The following is an 18,217-nucleotide window of genomic DNA, read 5'->3' as shown; positions in this document are numbered from 1 at the left end:
CCGGCGAGTCTTGGTCGTCAGAAACGCTCAGGGTTGCAGCAGATCAGAACATCCCCCCCGTCTTATTTCCTTCATTCTTTATCAGTTTGTTTCCCCCCCACCCCCACACACAATAAGAAACGCACGCTTCATCCATCCCCCCGCCCCGGCCGGCCGCCCCCCTTCTCTTCTTCTTTTCAAAGTCCCAAGTTGCGTTTTTTGTTTTTGCGGCCAGTTGCATGCATTGTTCGTCTCCAAAAATGGTTTGCGAGACTAAAATCGTTGCGGACGAACACGATGCTATACCTGGGACCAAAAAAGATTCTATCATCGTGTCCTCCTCGCAGATGTGGACATCTTCTCCCTCGGCTCCTCTTGGCCCAGAGGAGGAGGACAAGGAGGACGTTGTTGTTGTCTCGGGGAGAGACTCGGTGTTCATCCGCGAGTTCGAGCGCGCGGATAACGTGGAGGTGCTGCGCATCTTTAACGAGGGTATTATGGAGAGGATACCCAACACAGCTTTCAGAGGGCTCCGCCAGCAGTCCAACACCCAGTTCTTATACGCTCTGCTCACATGTAAGTATAACTGTAGCACAATAACTGTTGTTTGTTTCGGTTTATCAGGATATATATATATATGTATTTATACATATATATATCCTGATATATCCTTCGGTTTATCAGGATATATATATGTATTTATACATATATATATCCTGATATATCCTTCGGTTTATCAGGATATATATGTATTTATACATGATCCTGATAAACCGAAACAAACAACAGTTATTGTGCTCTCCTCACGTAACACATAGCCTACAGTAGCCTATATAAGGCTATATCCAAGTTGTTTCTTCTAATCCTCACAACACGCAAAGTAGCCTATATGTTTTTCCTCTCACTCTCAAGTTGCCTAGACGGGCTAAGCCTGCTACTATAAATTAACTCAAATCATCTCTCAGTATATACATCAACATATGCTCTGTAACTAAAGTCACACAAATTTATATATAGGCATACCCCACAAATACAGACATGTCACATGTACTATTTTTTGTATACTACTAGCCTACTAATAATAATGATAATAATAGGCTAAATAGGCTAATCAATTAGTATCTGCTTAATTCATAATATGTATCATGTGTTTTACCTCGGCATAACGCCGGCATGTTGCTCATGCATGCAACAAAAGGCCACGCGCACGCATGTGTGCATGCATGTACTAGGCTAAAATATAGCCAGTGAGCCTGCTGGTTATTGTAATATATGTGATGACATGTCGTCGACGCCGTGAATGAGTGAATGAATTCCAGGATTGCCCCCAACGGTGTGCGTGCATGCGCATACGATACGATTACGCACCGCCCGATTCCCAATTCCAAACACGCGCGCGCGCGTTATTCCATGTGCGCGCATGCATGCATCCTCGCAGGACACGCCCCTGCGGAGCATGCAGCAGCCAGCCGTGGTGCACACATCTCGCAGGCTTTGTTTACAGTTTACACACATCATTCATATTATAAATATATAGGTCTACCACTTCATTATTGATGAAGGATTTACATACCGGTACATCTTTAACATCTAGGCTATTGCTATTACGCACTTAATAATACGCACTTAGTATGATGTGTTTGAGCTATACACGGTTCTGTTCGGCATGCACCATTTTAGATGTATCGGTCAAATAGCGTTCATCGAAGTATAAGTAAAGCACGCCTCCTCAACAAACACGGGGGAATTACGGAGCACATGGTTCGTTGAGTTCCCATCAGGTCACACCGCGTCGTGGTGGTGCAATGGAGTAAAAACTCACTCACGGCAACTTGGCTTGTATCGCAGCGAGATGCAACGCAGCATCATCCCACCACCCACCCACCTCCACCCAGCAGCGCCTATGCTGTGTGCGCCCCCCAGTGCAATCCCCGATGTACTACTCCAATTATGTTCTCTGCCAAACACAAATATACTGTAGTCCCTGCTTGGTGCCGTGTGAAAACATAGTACTCTAATAACCACTAGTATTCACTCTACAAGAAAAGCATTTGTTGATGTGTGAAATTAGTCGATAGTATGTAGCCTATCTTAGTCATGAGACTGTTTGCTCATACTTGCCTGTGGATATTTCTGAAGGAACCGATAAGGCTATTTTGATTAAATGTGTAAATAATGCCACTGTTCTTTCTCTGCTTGTGTTTTGTGTTGGAGTTGAACGTCTGCCCAAATCAAACATGTGATTCTCTTTTCTGACAGGTGTCGTTTATTTTTCTTCCATTTCTCCATAGTAATGTGCTTTGTTATGACCAAATCCCTCACCTTGACCTGTTGCGCCCCCTTCATTCTCATGGGCGCGCGCTACTACTACAGCAGGACAGTAATCCAAAATTATCTGGACTATGCTCTGCACACGGACATGGCTGACATAGAGGCGTATTACATGAAACCCACAGGTAAGAAGAAGGGCTCTCGACCCTCTGTTTTGAAGAATGTGCAACCGTGCAGACGCATGCGTGTGTGTGTGTGTGTGTGTGTGTGTGTGTGTGTGCATGTTCGTCAGCAGGTGATGCTCGGCTGCCAAAAGTGTGTTGTTTCGGGGGGGGGGGGTCGAGACTCGAGACAAACGGACCGGTTGCGAAGGGCACACGTCTCTGACATGAGCAACCCGTGGACGGACAAACATCCTGGGTTTAAATTAACCCAGAGTGTAAGAACTGTGGCACAGTTTACATTCTATAGGTTAAATTAACCACACAGTATTTTGCGGTGTATACATTTTAATCTTAACTGAAACTATCATCACAAAACGTTCAGACAGACAAGACAGGCGTGACTTGAGCGCACACACACGCACACACACACACACCTAGAAAACTAGAATGAGGCTGTATAGATCTTAAGAGTTTACAGAGCCTTCTTCAGGCAGAGGCAAGCAAGTCTTCAAAATGTGCAACGTGTCTCTCTCCTTCCCCCCCTCCCTCCCTCCCCCTCTAAGCTTTACATGGTGTCGTGGAGCACACACAGGGCTATTGATTGTGCAGAAGAAACTGCTGATACACAATATAGCTCTACTACAAAGGCTTCTAATTAGAGAAATCAATTCACCTTAGGAGCTTAAACTATTCATTCTCCTTGAGGGCGCTGTGATGACGATGCCCGCCACGGTGACAAATGAGAGAGAAAAAAGTGAATGCGGAACACTGGACAGACACGCTCTCCCTCTCAATTTGTGTGAATGGACCTCTTGGGACTATTTTGTTCCCTGTTAGGCCAGCACAGGTGGATAAAGAAAGGCAGGCATTGGTTAACCCATCAAGTGATCATTGCCCAAGTGAACATCGCCACAACCCACAACCATAAACGCACACACACATGCACAGCAGTGTCACACTGGCTTGGTAAATCTACCGCATACACAATTGCAATTTAGCATTCCCATTATTGCCGGCGGGCTGCGATGGTTTAGAGGGGGTCAGGCACCAGTGCCTCTGGACAATGCTAATGACGACAGCCATGCAGACCCACGGGGAAACCCACCTGGGCTCAGCAGCCACGCATGGCCTGGTGAAGAGGGACTGTGTTTATGCGTCTTTGTTGTGGCAGAGAGAAGACTCCGCTTTTGCTGGACAGACACTGCCACAGAGCAAAAGACCAGGTCATTTCGGATATTCTTCCGTGGAGACTACCCTGCCCGGCACACATTTCCAGATGTTCTGAGTATAGTGGCAATGACCCAACAGAGACCAGTGGAAGCAGCTTGTGTCGCGGATCTCAAGGGCACTCGGAGGATGAGGACGATGTATCTTTGTGTGTTTATGGGCAGCGGTTCTCAAACATTTTCATGTCAAGGACCCATGCATGATTATGCATTTGGCTACAAACGCCCATTTGAAACAATTTTGTGCAACATAGTTACCCCCATAAGAGAAGAAGGATGTGTGTGTATGTGTGTGTGTGTGTGCATGCAGTGAGCTCATCAGCGGGGGTCCTATAGAAATGATAATCTGTGCTGCTTGAGGAGCTCATGACGCCAGGCGGGCAATCCCAGACATCCAGTTGTGCGACAGGAAGCTGAGCCCCAGGAGGCCCGACGCTATTACAGAGAACCCACTCTGGGTATACCGTCTGCGTGCCTTGACTAGCTGATCAATGCTCTTATCTCCTCAGTGAGCGTGTGTGTTTGTGTGTGTGTGTGTGTGTGTGTGTGTGTGTGTGTGTGTGTGTGTGTGTGTGTGTGCGTGTGTGTGCGTGCGTGCATGCGTGTGTGTGTTTACAGCACTTCTTCTAGGGCTACGGTGTAATTCGTGTAATTAGTAGCAACTCCGTGCACTAAAGAAAGAAAGTCCTCAGAGCAATACCTAAATCACAACAGCCTCTGCCTCCTTCTCTGCCACCACCCCCCCCCCACCTCCTTTTGGAACCAATCAACCAGCCAACGATTGCTGCTCCATCAATCTTAGATCAATCAATACGCGTCATCAGACGGCGTGTTAATGGCTATATGGCACATCTGGTGTGAGCGGAATGGAAAAAAGGTGAAAAAAGGACAAACCGTCGTGAAACGCAATTTAACACGGGCGCTTTTTATCGATGATCCTATCGGGCTCGTGAATGCATATTGTAGGTTTTCTTTTTTAGTGTGGCTGTATACCTCATATCCAAGTCTTGTAAAACAGGTGAAATTAATATAGACACTTCCTCTGGTGTTCTTTGGCCTTTAAATGAGTCCAGGGTCAGCCTCGCGCAGCACCCGGTCTAGACAAGCAAGCCGTGTATAAATACCGGCCTGTGTGTGCGATAGAGAGACCTCTGTTCCAGAGGACAGGGACTTGCTTCCTTCACCGGTACCTGCTGCACTTACATTATAGCTCTGAGTAAGGGAGCGTCAGATAGAACCAGCGAGAGAGAGGGAGGGAGGGAGAGGGAGGGGGGTGTGTGAGGGGACTAAGGGGAAGGGAATAGATATAAAATGGGAGCATTGTGCATGGGGGAAGGGGTTGTGCCTCAGCTATACAAGCTATCTGTGTGCGTGTGTGTGTTTCAGGGAGATTAGATAGAGAGAGAGAGATCTAATGAGAGAAAGAGAGCGAGAAAGAAAGAGAGAGAGAAAGAGAGCAAGAAAGAAAGATAACTGGGTAGCTCACAGACAAAGGGGGTCCCCCAGGGAGACATCTCTGCCATGTCAGCTGAAGCACCTCGGCAAACACAAAATAAAATGTTCCTTCCTTCCTTCCTTCCCTTCCTTCCCTCCCTCCCTTCCCCCAGTGTGCATTCTTTCCTCTACTTATAAACCTTCATCTCTCTCGACATGCCTCACATTCTCAGCATCCCTTCGAAAAAAAGAAAAGAAAAGGAAAAATTGGTCCGCCTTTACACCTCCATCTCTTCTGTCTTTCTCGCTCGCTGTGTGCACGCACGCAAAATGGGATATCCTTTATCCCGTGGAAAGAGGAAGTGATGCCACAAAGCCAGCCAAGGAAACATTGTTTCGGGATACAATAATAATAATAATAGAAAAGTGTCTATTGTTGTCTACATGGGAGCCACCCCAGCTATAGCTAACAGTACATAGCTTCCATGTGAGCCTCGAGGCCATGTGGTTTCCATTGAACCTTGCAGTGCAGATCACATCTGGGAGTCAGGTTCTGTGTCCGTGTGGCGTGTGTAACCTCACACTAGGCGTTGGGGGGGAGGGCGGCGGGCATCCGGCCCAGGAGCGAGGAAGGACCTGGCCCGCTGTCGTATAAAGACACGTTAAGTCAGAAAAGAGCCAATCTAACCGTTGCTGATGTGTGGACTTCATCCATACACCCAGCATGCACTCTGATCCCCAGGGGAGAGGCTCTGTGGCGACCTCCGTTTTTCCTATCCAGTTTCGCACCAGTGAGGGGCGGGGGGGGGCAAGGTGACGGCCCCTAGTTACAGTTAGACGAGTCGTGAAAACTCCTGCATTTGATCATCAATTTATTCCATTTCCATTAGATTAGATTAGACCATAGACCATTTTTATAACGTTATAATGTTTTTGTTATTTCAAAGGCTATATTATTTTACTTATATTGACCAATTCAGCAGGCTATATAGCCTATGTAAGGTTTAACCTCGTCGGATAATCTCCACATAGCGCACATTTACGAGAAATCCAAAGTTTCAACACCAAAGTAGTAGTAGTTGTGAATTAGCAAACTGGACATTTTGGACTGAATGTTTCCTTTAACCTCGTGTGGGCTAGCCCCTCCCAACCCTCACTGGTGTGAAACTGGGTAGGAAAAACGGGGTCGCGGCTCTCTGTGTGTGTGTGTGTGCGTGTGGAGGGGGGCAGGGAGATATTGTGGGATACACTGGAAACATAAATCCTTCATTAACACCGGACACCTGATTTGAACTATAAGAGCTTACATGTGGTATGCCTGACTTTTACTCGGTTGCACGTTCTGTCAATGAAAATAGGCCGATGTACGAGCTTGTAGAACTGCTGTTTTTGGTGTGCGACACTGGCACGCAACTAAGTATAAATAAGGTGTTACACTATCAATCTATCTGCAGCAGCTAAAAAGCTAACACGGCAGACAAGCACTAAAAGCCACTAAAAACACAAGCAAAGACTGAAAATGAATAACACAAGAGTTACAAAAAATAGGTTAATATGGTTAAACCACATGAACCCTGGTGTAGCTATTATGGGGGCGAACGTTCTGTAAAATTAGCAGAACTTTGTAGATCAGATATATTCGGCCAAGACCTTTGTTGAGGAGGGAAAGAGGGGGGGACCAATAGTCTCCTGGGGGACCCGTGTCAACTAGAGAGGTAGAGGGTTTAAGTAACAACTACTGCACAGTGAAGTTGCATCACGGTCTAGACTGAATGCTTATCAACTGAATTAGCCCTCTAGCTTTCATCTGAGGGGAAAGACCATAATCTCATTAGACAGCATTCACAGCGTGAGACTGTGTGTGTGTGTGTGTGTGTGTGTGTGTGTGTGCACATGCGTGCACGGCTCACATCACACACTGTATTTAACACTCCCACACTCATATCTATGAGTTCCAATAACGAGACCCATCACGTTAAGAAAACAATCAGATTTTTGCCATTCATTATGTTCGTCTCTCTCTTGCTCTCTTGCCTTTGAGCGTCATCTGCCCCCTCCCCCAATTGTGTAGTGTGGTATTTTCATACATTATGGATGCTGGTCAAACCCCTCACCCTCTTCCCCTTCTGGCTTGGTATATAAACCGATCAATCCCACCACCTCTGGTTATACTGTTCATCAGAGTGCGTGCTCTGCTTTCTCTGAGAAGACCCAGATTATTTCTCCTCCTTGTCTATACCCGTCCTCTGATATTTTTCTTTTTTTGTTTTAATCAGAAATCTTCCCCAGGGGGAGCTTTGCTGACCAGGTCTTTTTCATGCTCGCCCCGCTGCACACACGCTACAGGCATTCACAGCCCTGAGATGAGGGGGGGGGGGGGGGGGGAAGTCACACAGAGCTGCCAGAAACGCTTTGCCAGCAAAAAAAACACTGTTTTCCTCTGTTGTTTTCGTCGACTAAAACTAAGACGAAAAATGTTCGTCGACTACCTATTTTTCTTCACTGACAAAAACAAATGGAAACTAAATGAAAACTAAGCTACGATGACTAAAATTAAGACTAAATATACTGACAATTTCGTCGACAAATTAAAACTAGACTAAAATGTTAGGAAGGGACTAGTGGACAAGAGATCCAGTATAAGTCATTTTACACTTGGTTGCATGCTGAAAATAGCTGATCTACAAGCTCACAGTGTAAAAACACTCATTACAACGGCATCAAGACCCGCCAAAACACATTTTAGTCGACTAAATCAACTGTAGATTTAGTCGACTAAAATCTTATGACATTTAGTCGACTAAAACTAGACTAAAACTAAGACATTCCAGGTGACTAAAATGTGACTAAAACTAAATGAAGTTTCAGTCCAAAGACTATGACTGAACTAAAATAGAAATTTGTTGCCAAAAAAACCACTGTTTTCCTATAGGGTACTGCCATGTTCTCCTCTCTTGCACCATGCGGGTCACGTGCCACGTTTTTTTTAGACGTGCACAAAAGTCAACCTATCAGCACAATACGAAAGGTCATCAATGGCCCAGGCAGCCAATCACAGAGGTGGGGCTTTACTACTTTCTGTTTTGATGCACGTATACTGGATGTAGTATAGGAAAGTTTGATAAAAGCAGTATTGATGAACTATACGTATATATTTAAAGGTCACCCCGTTATTCGAATACTTATAGGCTATACTGTACCCAATAGCGCCGCGATGGAAAAAAGCTTGATGGAAGCTTGAATCCTTTTTTCTAAGCGTGTTTTTGCTCGATTGCACTCGTAGCGACTGCTGCCGTTTTGGCTGTGGCCAATGAGAAGTTAGCTTTGCTCAGGGGCACACTGGCAATAGTCATTATAGGGAAGAGAGAGCATTACGTACATACTGTCTGTGTGTGTGTTACGTATTTTCCGTCCTAGTTTAGTCATGTGCAGGGATTGTAAACGGGAACCGTAAGGTTGTCAAGTCACAAGACATATAGCACTGCCGCTGACCTTTTGGCCATCCAGTGAGGGCCAGGGAGGGAGACAGACAGAAAAACGGGACAGGGGACGATTTGGCTTCCTTCAGAGATTACTCTGACCATTTATAATGAAAGAGAAACGTACAAAGAGCGAGTGTGTAAGCATTGAGTGTTGGCTGGTTTGAGCATGTACTGTAACCTGCGTCGATTACAGGACGTCTTTGATCACCACGCCACAGTAAAAGCTGTCCTCCTAAAAGTAGCAGACAGACACATTAGTCAGTCTGTGCACACAAAAAGGGCAGTGGCCTCATGGCCTGTGCGCGTGTCTGTGTGTACAGTATGTGTGCACGAGTGTGTGTGAGAGAGAGAGGCCGTCCTATAATTCGACCTTGACTCCATCTGTCTGACCCACCCCGACCGGCTCCCCTCAGCCTTACTCCAGCCTGTCTCAGTGCAGGTGAGCCAAAATTGCCCATCCGTGAAAACAGTTACACGCACAGCAATACAGCAGATGAAAACAAAGAGCCCTGTAGCGCTGCACTCCACGACACAACCTTATTTCTGCACTGCACGCCTTCCATAACTTCCAAAAAACATGTTTTTTTTACGTATCACACAAAAGACACTTGCAAGCCAAACCTTGCTCGCAATCTCCTCTCTCTCTCTCTCTCTCTCTCTCTGCTTTGTCTTATCCTGCTGTCTATGTCTCTCTGTCTCATCCGATCTTCAGGGAGAGACATCTGAGGTGGAGATGACAATGACAGCTTATCGGTGATGAGTGCCTCTACAGTATTTCCGCAGAGGGGGCGACATCAGATGTCAGATAGGGCAGATGTGAGGTTCCTTGAGCCACAACATCAGGAGACATAGCATTAAGTAATGCAGACAGGCAAGCAGGCAGACACACGCACGCACGCACGGACGCACGCACGCACGCACGCACGCACGCACAGTCTTTGTGCTTGCCTTCCTATGATGTCCCGATTTCTGGCACAGGGCTCAGTTCTAACAGATGGTCAAGTGAGCTTTACGGACACGTACCCCCACCCAATACACAGACACACACACGCATGCACACACACGCACAGTCACAGTCACAGTCACAGTCACAGTCTCACACACACACACACACACACACACACACACACACACACACACACACACACACACACACACACACACACACACACACACACACACACACACACACACACACACACACACACACACACACACACACACACACACACACACACACACACACACACACACACACACACACACGTGGACTACCGCCAAGTCCACATGGCAGACCTGACCTCTCCTCTTGATATCAAAATGCTGGTGTGTTACAGTACCACTGACACTAGATTGGGTAAAAGACTAAATTGGCAGAGAATCCTCTCCCTTTACCTGTTGTTTAATGCATTATGTCATCTTATCACATGGCTCGGTTGAATGCTTGATTGTGATTGGTCAATCGCTGAATTCAGCTGTGTGTTATTTCTGGATAATGACCGATCGGCTCAATAACGGGCCGACGTCTAATCAAATATTCATGTCAGTCTGCGCCGCTTGATTTTGCGGCGTATCCAACATGACAGCCATGTAAACACACATACTATGTCATTTACAATTAAACATTGCTCTCGAGAATGTTTTCGAAAACATTTGAAGCAAGAAATATACAATGCAGTAACCGAAAATTGTGTGTGCATGTACACAGGTGCACGAGTGCACATTAAATGAGCATGGGTAGGATGACTCTTGTTTATTTTCGGCTAGTTACTATCTGACTGTCATCTAAAAAGGAATATTTATTTGTATCTACTATATCAACCAAAGAGATGGGAAGTTAGAACAAATACTTTCTTACAAATATTGCTCACAAACACGTCGCAACCCCCCATTTAATTTCAGTGACTCCGTCAGTACTTCCGGTTTCGCCCTCCTCATGTTGTTCGGTCCAATGACGAAAGAGGAAGCAGCTCTCTCTTCTCTTCTAATTGTTGACTTTTTAAAGTGACTGACTGAACCTCGCATCACCAGGCTTTCCACACAGTGGAGAAAAGGAAATCAAATTCTGGAAGAATTCTGTTCACCTAAAATTAACCTAGCTGTTCCTTCAAACAAATCACTTGCCAACGACTACAATCAGTTCCTTCCCCCCCATAAAAATAAGAATCTCCTACCAAATGAGCATCACCTGCTGAAATGTCTACAGTATATCTGACTATGCCTGTCCGTCTGATTTGTGCCTGGATGCCTTTCATTTTGTCCTGTTACTTTACCTATCTGTTTGTCTACCACCACTAAGTGTTCACTCTGAGCTACAGCCAGTCTCTAGTCTAAAGTGTGCTCTGACATGAAATTAAAGGAAATATATGGCAATAGATAGTTTAATATGCTAACATTCTCTACCACTATATCTATTCTATGGTATCCCCTGCAGTTTGTGTGTTGCTAGTACCATACGCTTCACTATCACCTATATATTCTCTCATAGGCTCTGTCGTTCAAGTAATAGCATGAGCCGAGTTGTGTGGCTAATGACACGTACTGAAATAGCAAGTCATGTTACTGGTCACTGCTTTCATCATCTGTCTTGTCCCTCTATCCTCTTTTCTATCATCTCTCCTGCACTCCAGAGCATTTAAGCTGTCATAACACGCCGTTTTACGGGAAAACTTTCTGATGCAATGTGTTCTCGTGCCGTCTCTCCACCCACCTCATTTTGCTCATCGATTCTAATGTCATTTTTATTTCCAGAGGCCATTAATGGAGCGTAATTTGTTGAGTGGGCCCTGCCTGACCCCTGTGCCATTAGGGTAGATTTGCTGTATGCAATGAGCAGAGACCACAAAGCAGTCTCATTGAGCTGCTCTTAAAGGAATAGTTCACCCCAAATTGAGATTTCAGTCATTACCGTATTACCTTGTCTACTCACATTAAAGGACCACTTCACCCATTTTCAACCTATTGTCATATAATTGGTCCTCACTAATGCTCATTATAATATGGTAACATTTTTGTCAACTCGGTCTGTGTCTCAACTGTGGACAGTTCGGAAACCCTCCTACCAGTGACACAATCGATGGGGAATCAAAGCAAAGAAACAGCTGGTTTTATATTCCTGGAAAGTTAGCATGCTATAATGGAAGCCATTGTTCTTGCAACAATACAAATTTAAAACGTACATTTTGTTAGAATTATAATTCTTTAACACAATCAGCGCCGAGATTTCTTTCAAAATAGAAGCTCGGGGTGCCGGGAAGATATGGCCGCTTTTACTCTGTAAGCCCCCCACTTCCATTCTGGAAAAAAACGGGAGACATATTTTAGCTCGTTTACCTCGCTAAGATTACGATAAAGTCGCTGATGATTGCTCGATTCATATTTTGAACGCGAGGCATGTTGAAGTCAGAAATTAAGAGCTTAATATACCTGGTCAAAACCACGGAGAGCTCCTTAGATTACGTGCCATTTCTTTGTGAACGGTAAACAGGGAAGTGAGCGACAACGCGCATGCGCGAAAGAGCTAGGAGTATGGTGCAGAAGGAGAGGCGTACGGTCTAAATGGGTTAACGCCAGTTCAAAAACACACACAATTCAAGGGGTTTGTCAGTGAAACATCACATCAGCTTTCTCCCAAAGCAACTTAAAGGACAACTTTAGTTTCTTTCAACCAAGGTTCATGTTTTAAGTTGTTATTAGAGAAAGTATAAGATGGCTGTTCTTTTTTTTTCATTTGCTGCTTTCTTTCGTTTTAGCGATTTTGAGCTATTTTTGACAGGGGGGGCATTCAAACATGGGGCTAAATATGTATTTTCTTACACAATTTTATAGCAATGTATTTTTATTATTATTTACTATAGTCCTACTAGACCCCAGGAAATTACATCTGGCCACAAAATATCACAGGATCTACTGAATGTGAAGGGGGGTAGCCTACTATTGGGGACTACCATACTGTGCTGTATGGCTCAACAGGTCAGTTTTTCACCCACCTTCACATTCAGTGATCTTTTGTGGCCAGATGTAATTTCCTTGGGTCTAGTAGGACTATAGTAAATAATAAAAAAATAAATGGCTATAAAATGTTGTGAAAAAATACATATTTAGCCCCATCCTCGAATGCCCCTGCCCCCCTGTCAAAAACAGCTAAAATCCCTAAAATGAAAGAAAGCAACACTCATCTTTTACTTTCTCTAGTAACAACCTAAAACATGAACCTTGGTTGAAAAAAACTAAAGTTGTCCTTTAAGACAATGGGGTATAGATTTTTGGGTGAACTATTCCGTTTTCATTTTAGAAAACAAAATAGATTTTTTCTTAATAACAGAGTCCTGGCAAACAGACTCTGTAAATTTGATTCAGGCCACCCCCCCAAATTATTCATTCTTTCATGAACCTAGACGGTCTAGTCGTGGTGGCGGAATAGCAGCCATACATAAAGTCTCCTCCAAATGCTCACCCGCAAACTCACTTGGTACATTCACCTCCTTTGAAATGCTCAGTTTTATCATTCATGCTAAGGTTCCTGTTCTCTGCATTGTAATTTATAGGCCCCCCAAGTACAACGCCCGCTTCCTAGACGAATTCTCTGAGTTACTGTCATTTATAACCCCCAAACATGACAAAATAATAATTATCGGCGACGTGAACGTGCACGTATGCTGTCCATCTCACCCAATGGTTAAGGATTTTATCACCCTGACAGAATCTTTTAACTTCATCCAATCTATAAATGAACCCACTCACAATAAGGGACACACTCTCGACCTTGTTCTGTCCTTGGGCGTGTCTCCTTCCATCCTCAAAATTACAGACTTCCCTCCATCAGACCATAAAGCCATTGTTTTCGAAATCCAGATTGCCCCCTCCAGCTCAACCGTCCATCACCCAGCTCATCTGGCACGCGTCATTGATTCTACAACAGCCACCAAATTCTCAGAATTATTCCAGTCCTCCGCAACTTCCCCAACCGTTAACTCCTTTTCCCATGACCCAGCTGCATTGATCGATTATTTTAATAACACCTCCCTAGCCATTCTTGACTGCATCGCACCCCGCAAGGCAGTTAAGCCTCGTACAACAGGGACACCCTGGCTAAACGATGAGACCCGCCTCTTGAAGAGGTGCTGCAGAAAAGCAGAAAGAAAATGGAAAGCAGACAACCTGCACGTCTCCCTTGAGATCCTGAAAACTCTAATGGCGGACTATCAATCCGCTATTAGAGTTGCAAGAGAGAAATACTTCTCCAACATAGTCAAAAACAACAGCCATAACCCAAGATCACTATTCAAAGTAATAGACTCAGTCACAAATCCGGCCCCTATTCTTAATACTCAACTATCCCAGGAAAAATGTGAGGACTTTCTCAATTATTTCATAGATAAGATCCACAAAATAAGAACCCAAATAACCCCCAACAATAACACCTCCCACACCGCTCCAACCATCTCAGCTTATCTACATAACTTTCAACACGTCACATCTCACACATTAGGAAATATTATTCTTTCAATGAAATCCTCCACCTCGCAATTGGACTCTATACCAACCAAACTGCTAAAGGAAGTGCTCACCACAGTCTTACCCCACCTCCTTGCCATTATAAATGCCTCCCTATCCACTGCTATTTTCCCCGCTGTCTTCAAACACGCCATAGTACAACCCCTCTTAAAGAAGCCTAACCTAGATGCCTCGGAGCTACATAACTACAGGCCCATCTCCAAACTGTCATTTCTGTCAAAAGTTCTAGAAAAGGTCATATGCTCCCAGTTAACAACTTTCATGAACAACAATAACCTATTTGAAAAATTTCAGTCAGGTTTCAGAGCCCATCATAGCACAGAGACAGCACTCATAAAGGTCACCAATGACCTACTTCTCACCACCGATAACGGAGATTGTGCAGTACTGGTTTTGTTGGACTTGAGTGCTGCCTTCGACACGGTGGACCACCCCATCTTGCTCAACCGCCTGCAGACATGGGTTGGTTTGCAGGGAACAGCCCTGGAACTTATCCGATCATACCTGGCAAACAGGACTTTTTGCGTCACGTCCGGAGATGCCTCCTCCTCCATAGCCCCACTCACCTGTGGTGTCCCCCAGGGCTCCATACTTGGTCCCCTACTGTTTTCAGTCTACATGCTCTCCCTAGGTGTCATTATCCATAAACATAACCTCACTTTCCATTGCTATGCAGACGACACCCAAATATACGTCCCCATAAAGTCCCCTACCCCTGACAGTCTAGTCGCCCTTAAGGCATGTCTCCTGGACATAAATAGTTGGATGTCCCAAAACTTTCTCCAGCTCAATGCAAATAAAACAGAAATAGTTCTCTTTGGCCCACCAAGCGACACCGACATCTTAAAAAACAGCCTAGCAGACATGGCTATGAACATCACACCGGTAGCAAAAAACCTTGGGGTTTTCATTGACTCAGGCCTTAGCTTTAACACCCAAATTAAGAAAACCGTACAAGCATGCTTCTTCCAACTAAGAAGCATAGCTAAAATCAAGCCATTTTTAACAGTCCCCGACCTTGAAAAAGTTATTCATGCATTCATCACATCACGCTTAGATTATTGTAACGCACTATACACAGGCCTAACCCATAAATCAATTTCCCGCTTACAACTTGTCCAAAACGCTGCCGCCAGACTCCTGACAAACACCAGGAAACGGGACCACATCACTCCGGTCCTGGCTACACTTCACTGGCTCCCTGTTGTTTTTAGAATTGATTTTAAAATCCTTTTACTAACATTTAAGGTACAAATGGGCCAGGCACCCCAATATCTTGCCGATCTCCTACACCCCTATAACCCTCCCCGTACCCTTAGGTCCTCAGACGGGGCTCTCCTAAAGGTTCCCGAGAAATTTCATCGGGTAAACAAGGGAGAACGAGCCTTCTCTGTCCGTGCCCCTAAAATCTGGAACACCCTCCCCAAAACCATCCGACAAGCAGATACCATTGCATCTTTTAAAACTCTTCTTAAAACATACTTGTTCAGAAAAGCATTCCCCCCCTAGCCCCTTTGAATGTTTGTTCACTGAATTCTGTCGGTATTTTTATTTTTATTTTTATCTATTACATTGTTGTTGTTTTTATATTGTATATGAATATGCTTTCTGCTATGGGTTCTTCATTTACTGTGCTGCATCCGTTTGGATGTGTTCGATTTTTCTGTGAATTTGTTGTGCAGCACTTTGGGACTTTGTCCAGAAAAGTGCTATATAAATAAAGTTATTATTATATTATTATTATTATTATTATTATTATTATTAAGTGCATGAACCTTGGCATTCCTATTCTAGGGGAAATTAGCTTTGCAACGCATTTTGAGCATGGCTATTTCCTGGTCAGGAAAAGAAAATCTAAAAGATTTGTTGTACAGGGGGAAAAGGAGCGGATCAAGTATAGATACCTGGGGTCCCAGGTCCAGTCAACGAGCTTGTAGGTCTGCTATTTTTGAAAAATCGAAAAACATTTTTAGAATCTGATCTCAGGTCAGAATGGGTTAATAATGACACTGTCAGGATGTAATAGACATTTTTTGAATCTGATCTCAGGTCAGAATGGGTTAAGTGATCGAGTAAGCTTCATATGATACGTTTCGTGTGAAATATCCGTTGTCTGTGTTCAGCCCTTTTTTTCCTCCAAACTACCTCAACTAAGTATACAAGTTTTTCCCCCCGCTCTGCGCAGGATCCTGTTTCTGGGTGGCGGTGTTGGAGGGCCGTGTGGTGGGCATCGTAGCCGCGCAGGGTGGCCGCGAGGACGACGACAACGACAACGCGGTGGAGCTGCGCCGCATGTCTGTGGACACGCGCTACCGCGGCAAGGGCATCGCCAAGGCGCTCGGCCGCCGCGTCCTGGAGTTCGCCGTGCGCAACGACTACGCCGCCGTGGTCCTGGGCACCACCGCCGTCAAGCTGGCCGCCCACAAGCTGTACGAGTCGCTGGGCTTCCGCCAGACGAGCCAGAGCGACGACTACCGGTTGCCCGGCATGGGACGCTCGCCGCTCGAGAGGCTCTTCTTCCAGATCCGCTACAGCCGCTACCGCTTGCAGCTCCGCGAGGAGTGAGAGAGAGAGAGAGAGAGAGAGAGAGAGAGAGAGGGATGGCCAGGAGAGGGAGAGAGAGAGAGAGGGGGAGAGAGAGGATGGAGAAAAGGGAGATGGAAGAGAGAGAGAGAGAGGGGGAGAGAGAGAACCAAGACCCTCCTTGACCTGCCGTGACCAAGTCCTCTTCCTCCGACATGCTTTAATTTATTTTGTATCGTTATAGAGTTTGACCTCTACTACTTAACTTCTACCACTTCATTTTTTAAAGCCACTAGCATTTATTTTTTATTACCATCATGATTTTGTTGTTGTTTTGTATTATACCTTTTACATGAACAAGAGCTTTGTTTTTTTCCACTCATTTCTATTAGTATTATAGCTTCACCACCACCACACGTTTCTTATCATTAACAATGGATCTGGACACATGACATTGCCGTCCCATACCAATGTAACTGACCTCAAATAAGCCCCTCCCCCTCATGTGACTTGAATCAATATTCACAGTCGTTATTATCCCACACCAACCCCCTCTTTACCCCTCTCCCATTAACTTAAGTGACCCCCCCCCCCCCCCCGCGCGCCCCCCAGGCTTGATTTAAGCAATATTACACGAGAGGGTGTTGTTTAACGTGATTATTGCCACGACAGTGATGCGGTAGGGGAACGAGACGAAGTCGAGTTCCGCAAGCATCACTGAAGTGGCAGGGGCTAGCACGTTAAACAACACCCTCTTGTGTAATATTGCAATTCTACAAGTTACCCTTAAAACTAAGAAAATCGCTGAAAAAATATTCTTTGTTAATGACAGATGTCACAGTCACTACGACCACAAATGTCCAAAGAAACTAGCTAGCCTAGCCACCGAGTTTGCTAGTGCTCTGGGAAAACAGAGCGGCTGAATTCTTTGTTTTGATTAGGTGGTGAACAGTGCTGGTTTGACCAACGGCTAGAAACCGTTTCAACCAATCAGATTGCTTCCTCTTAACGACCTGTTGTAGAATTGTACTCGTCACCTAAAAGAGCTGATGTACAAGCACACGACGCCTGGATATCTGCTATTTATATAGGGGTCCCCCCCCTTTGAAAATGAGATGCTGCATCTCTAGGGGCCTGTCCCTTTAAGAAATCTGAAATATGTCTGTCCGTGAGCAACAGAGTGTAACTGGGCTTTTTACTCGCCTCCAGTTTACCCGCCCAGCTCCGTGTTTTCCACAAACTGCAGGGAGTAGAAGGAATTATGGGGAGATGGATAAAAGGGCTGGATGAATAGGGATGGGGTAGAGATATAGGTCCCTGGAGAGAGACAGCCATAAATTGTGTGCGTGCGTGCGTGCGTGCGTGCGTGCGTGTGTGTGTGTGTGTGTGTGTGTGTGCGCGCGTGCGCTCGTGTTGTGGTGTATAGTGTATACTCAAGTCCACTCTAGTCGTTCAGTGGCCCAATTATATATGTGTGTGTGTGTGTGTATGCTTGCGGACGGAGCACCATCACAAACACACAGCCTAATTTGGCCCTTCGCCAGCCATTACAGGACAACCATATTGAAGCACAGCTAGCATCTGGTGCTATAATTCCCACAGTGACAGATATAAAAGTGGG

The 18,217-nt window shown here is 45.2% G+C and overlaps 1 protein-coding gene across 1 annotated transcript; it reads left to right on the top strand.

The window, feature by feature from the left end:
• Nucleotides 1-218: 218 nt before the first annotated feature.
• On the top strand, nt 219-16,638 carry nat8l (N-acetyltransferase 8-like; the record flags this gene model as incomplete). Its single annotated transcript, XM_083788457.1, has 3 exons — nt 219-555; nt 2,271-2,435; nt 16,259-16,638. 3 exons carry the CDS (start codon nt 219-221, stop codon nt 16,636-16,638), a joined length of 882 nt encoding a protein of 293 aa, XP_083644583.1.
• Between the last annotated feature and the right edge of the window lie 1,579 nt (nt 16,639-18,217).

Source organism: Protomyctophum parallelum (assembly GCF_964188405.1).
Source record: "Protomyctophum parallelum genome assembly, chromosome: 18".
Taxonomy (NCBI): domain Eukaryota; kingdom Metazoa; phylum Chordata; class Actinopteri; order Myctophiformes; family Myctophidae; genus Protomyctophum; species Protomyctophum parallelum.
The sequence above is the reverse complement of the archived record's forward strand: the minus strand, read 5'-3'. Positions and strand labels throughout refer to the sequence as shown.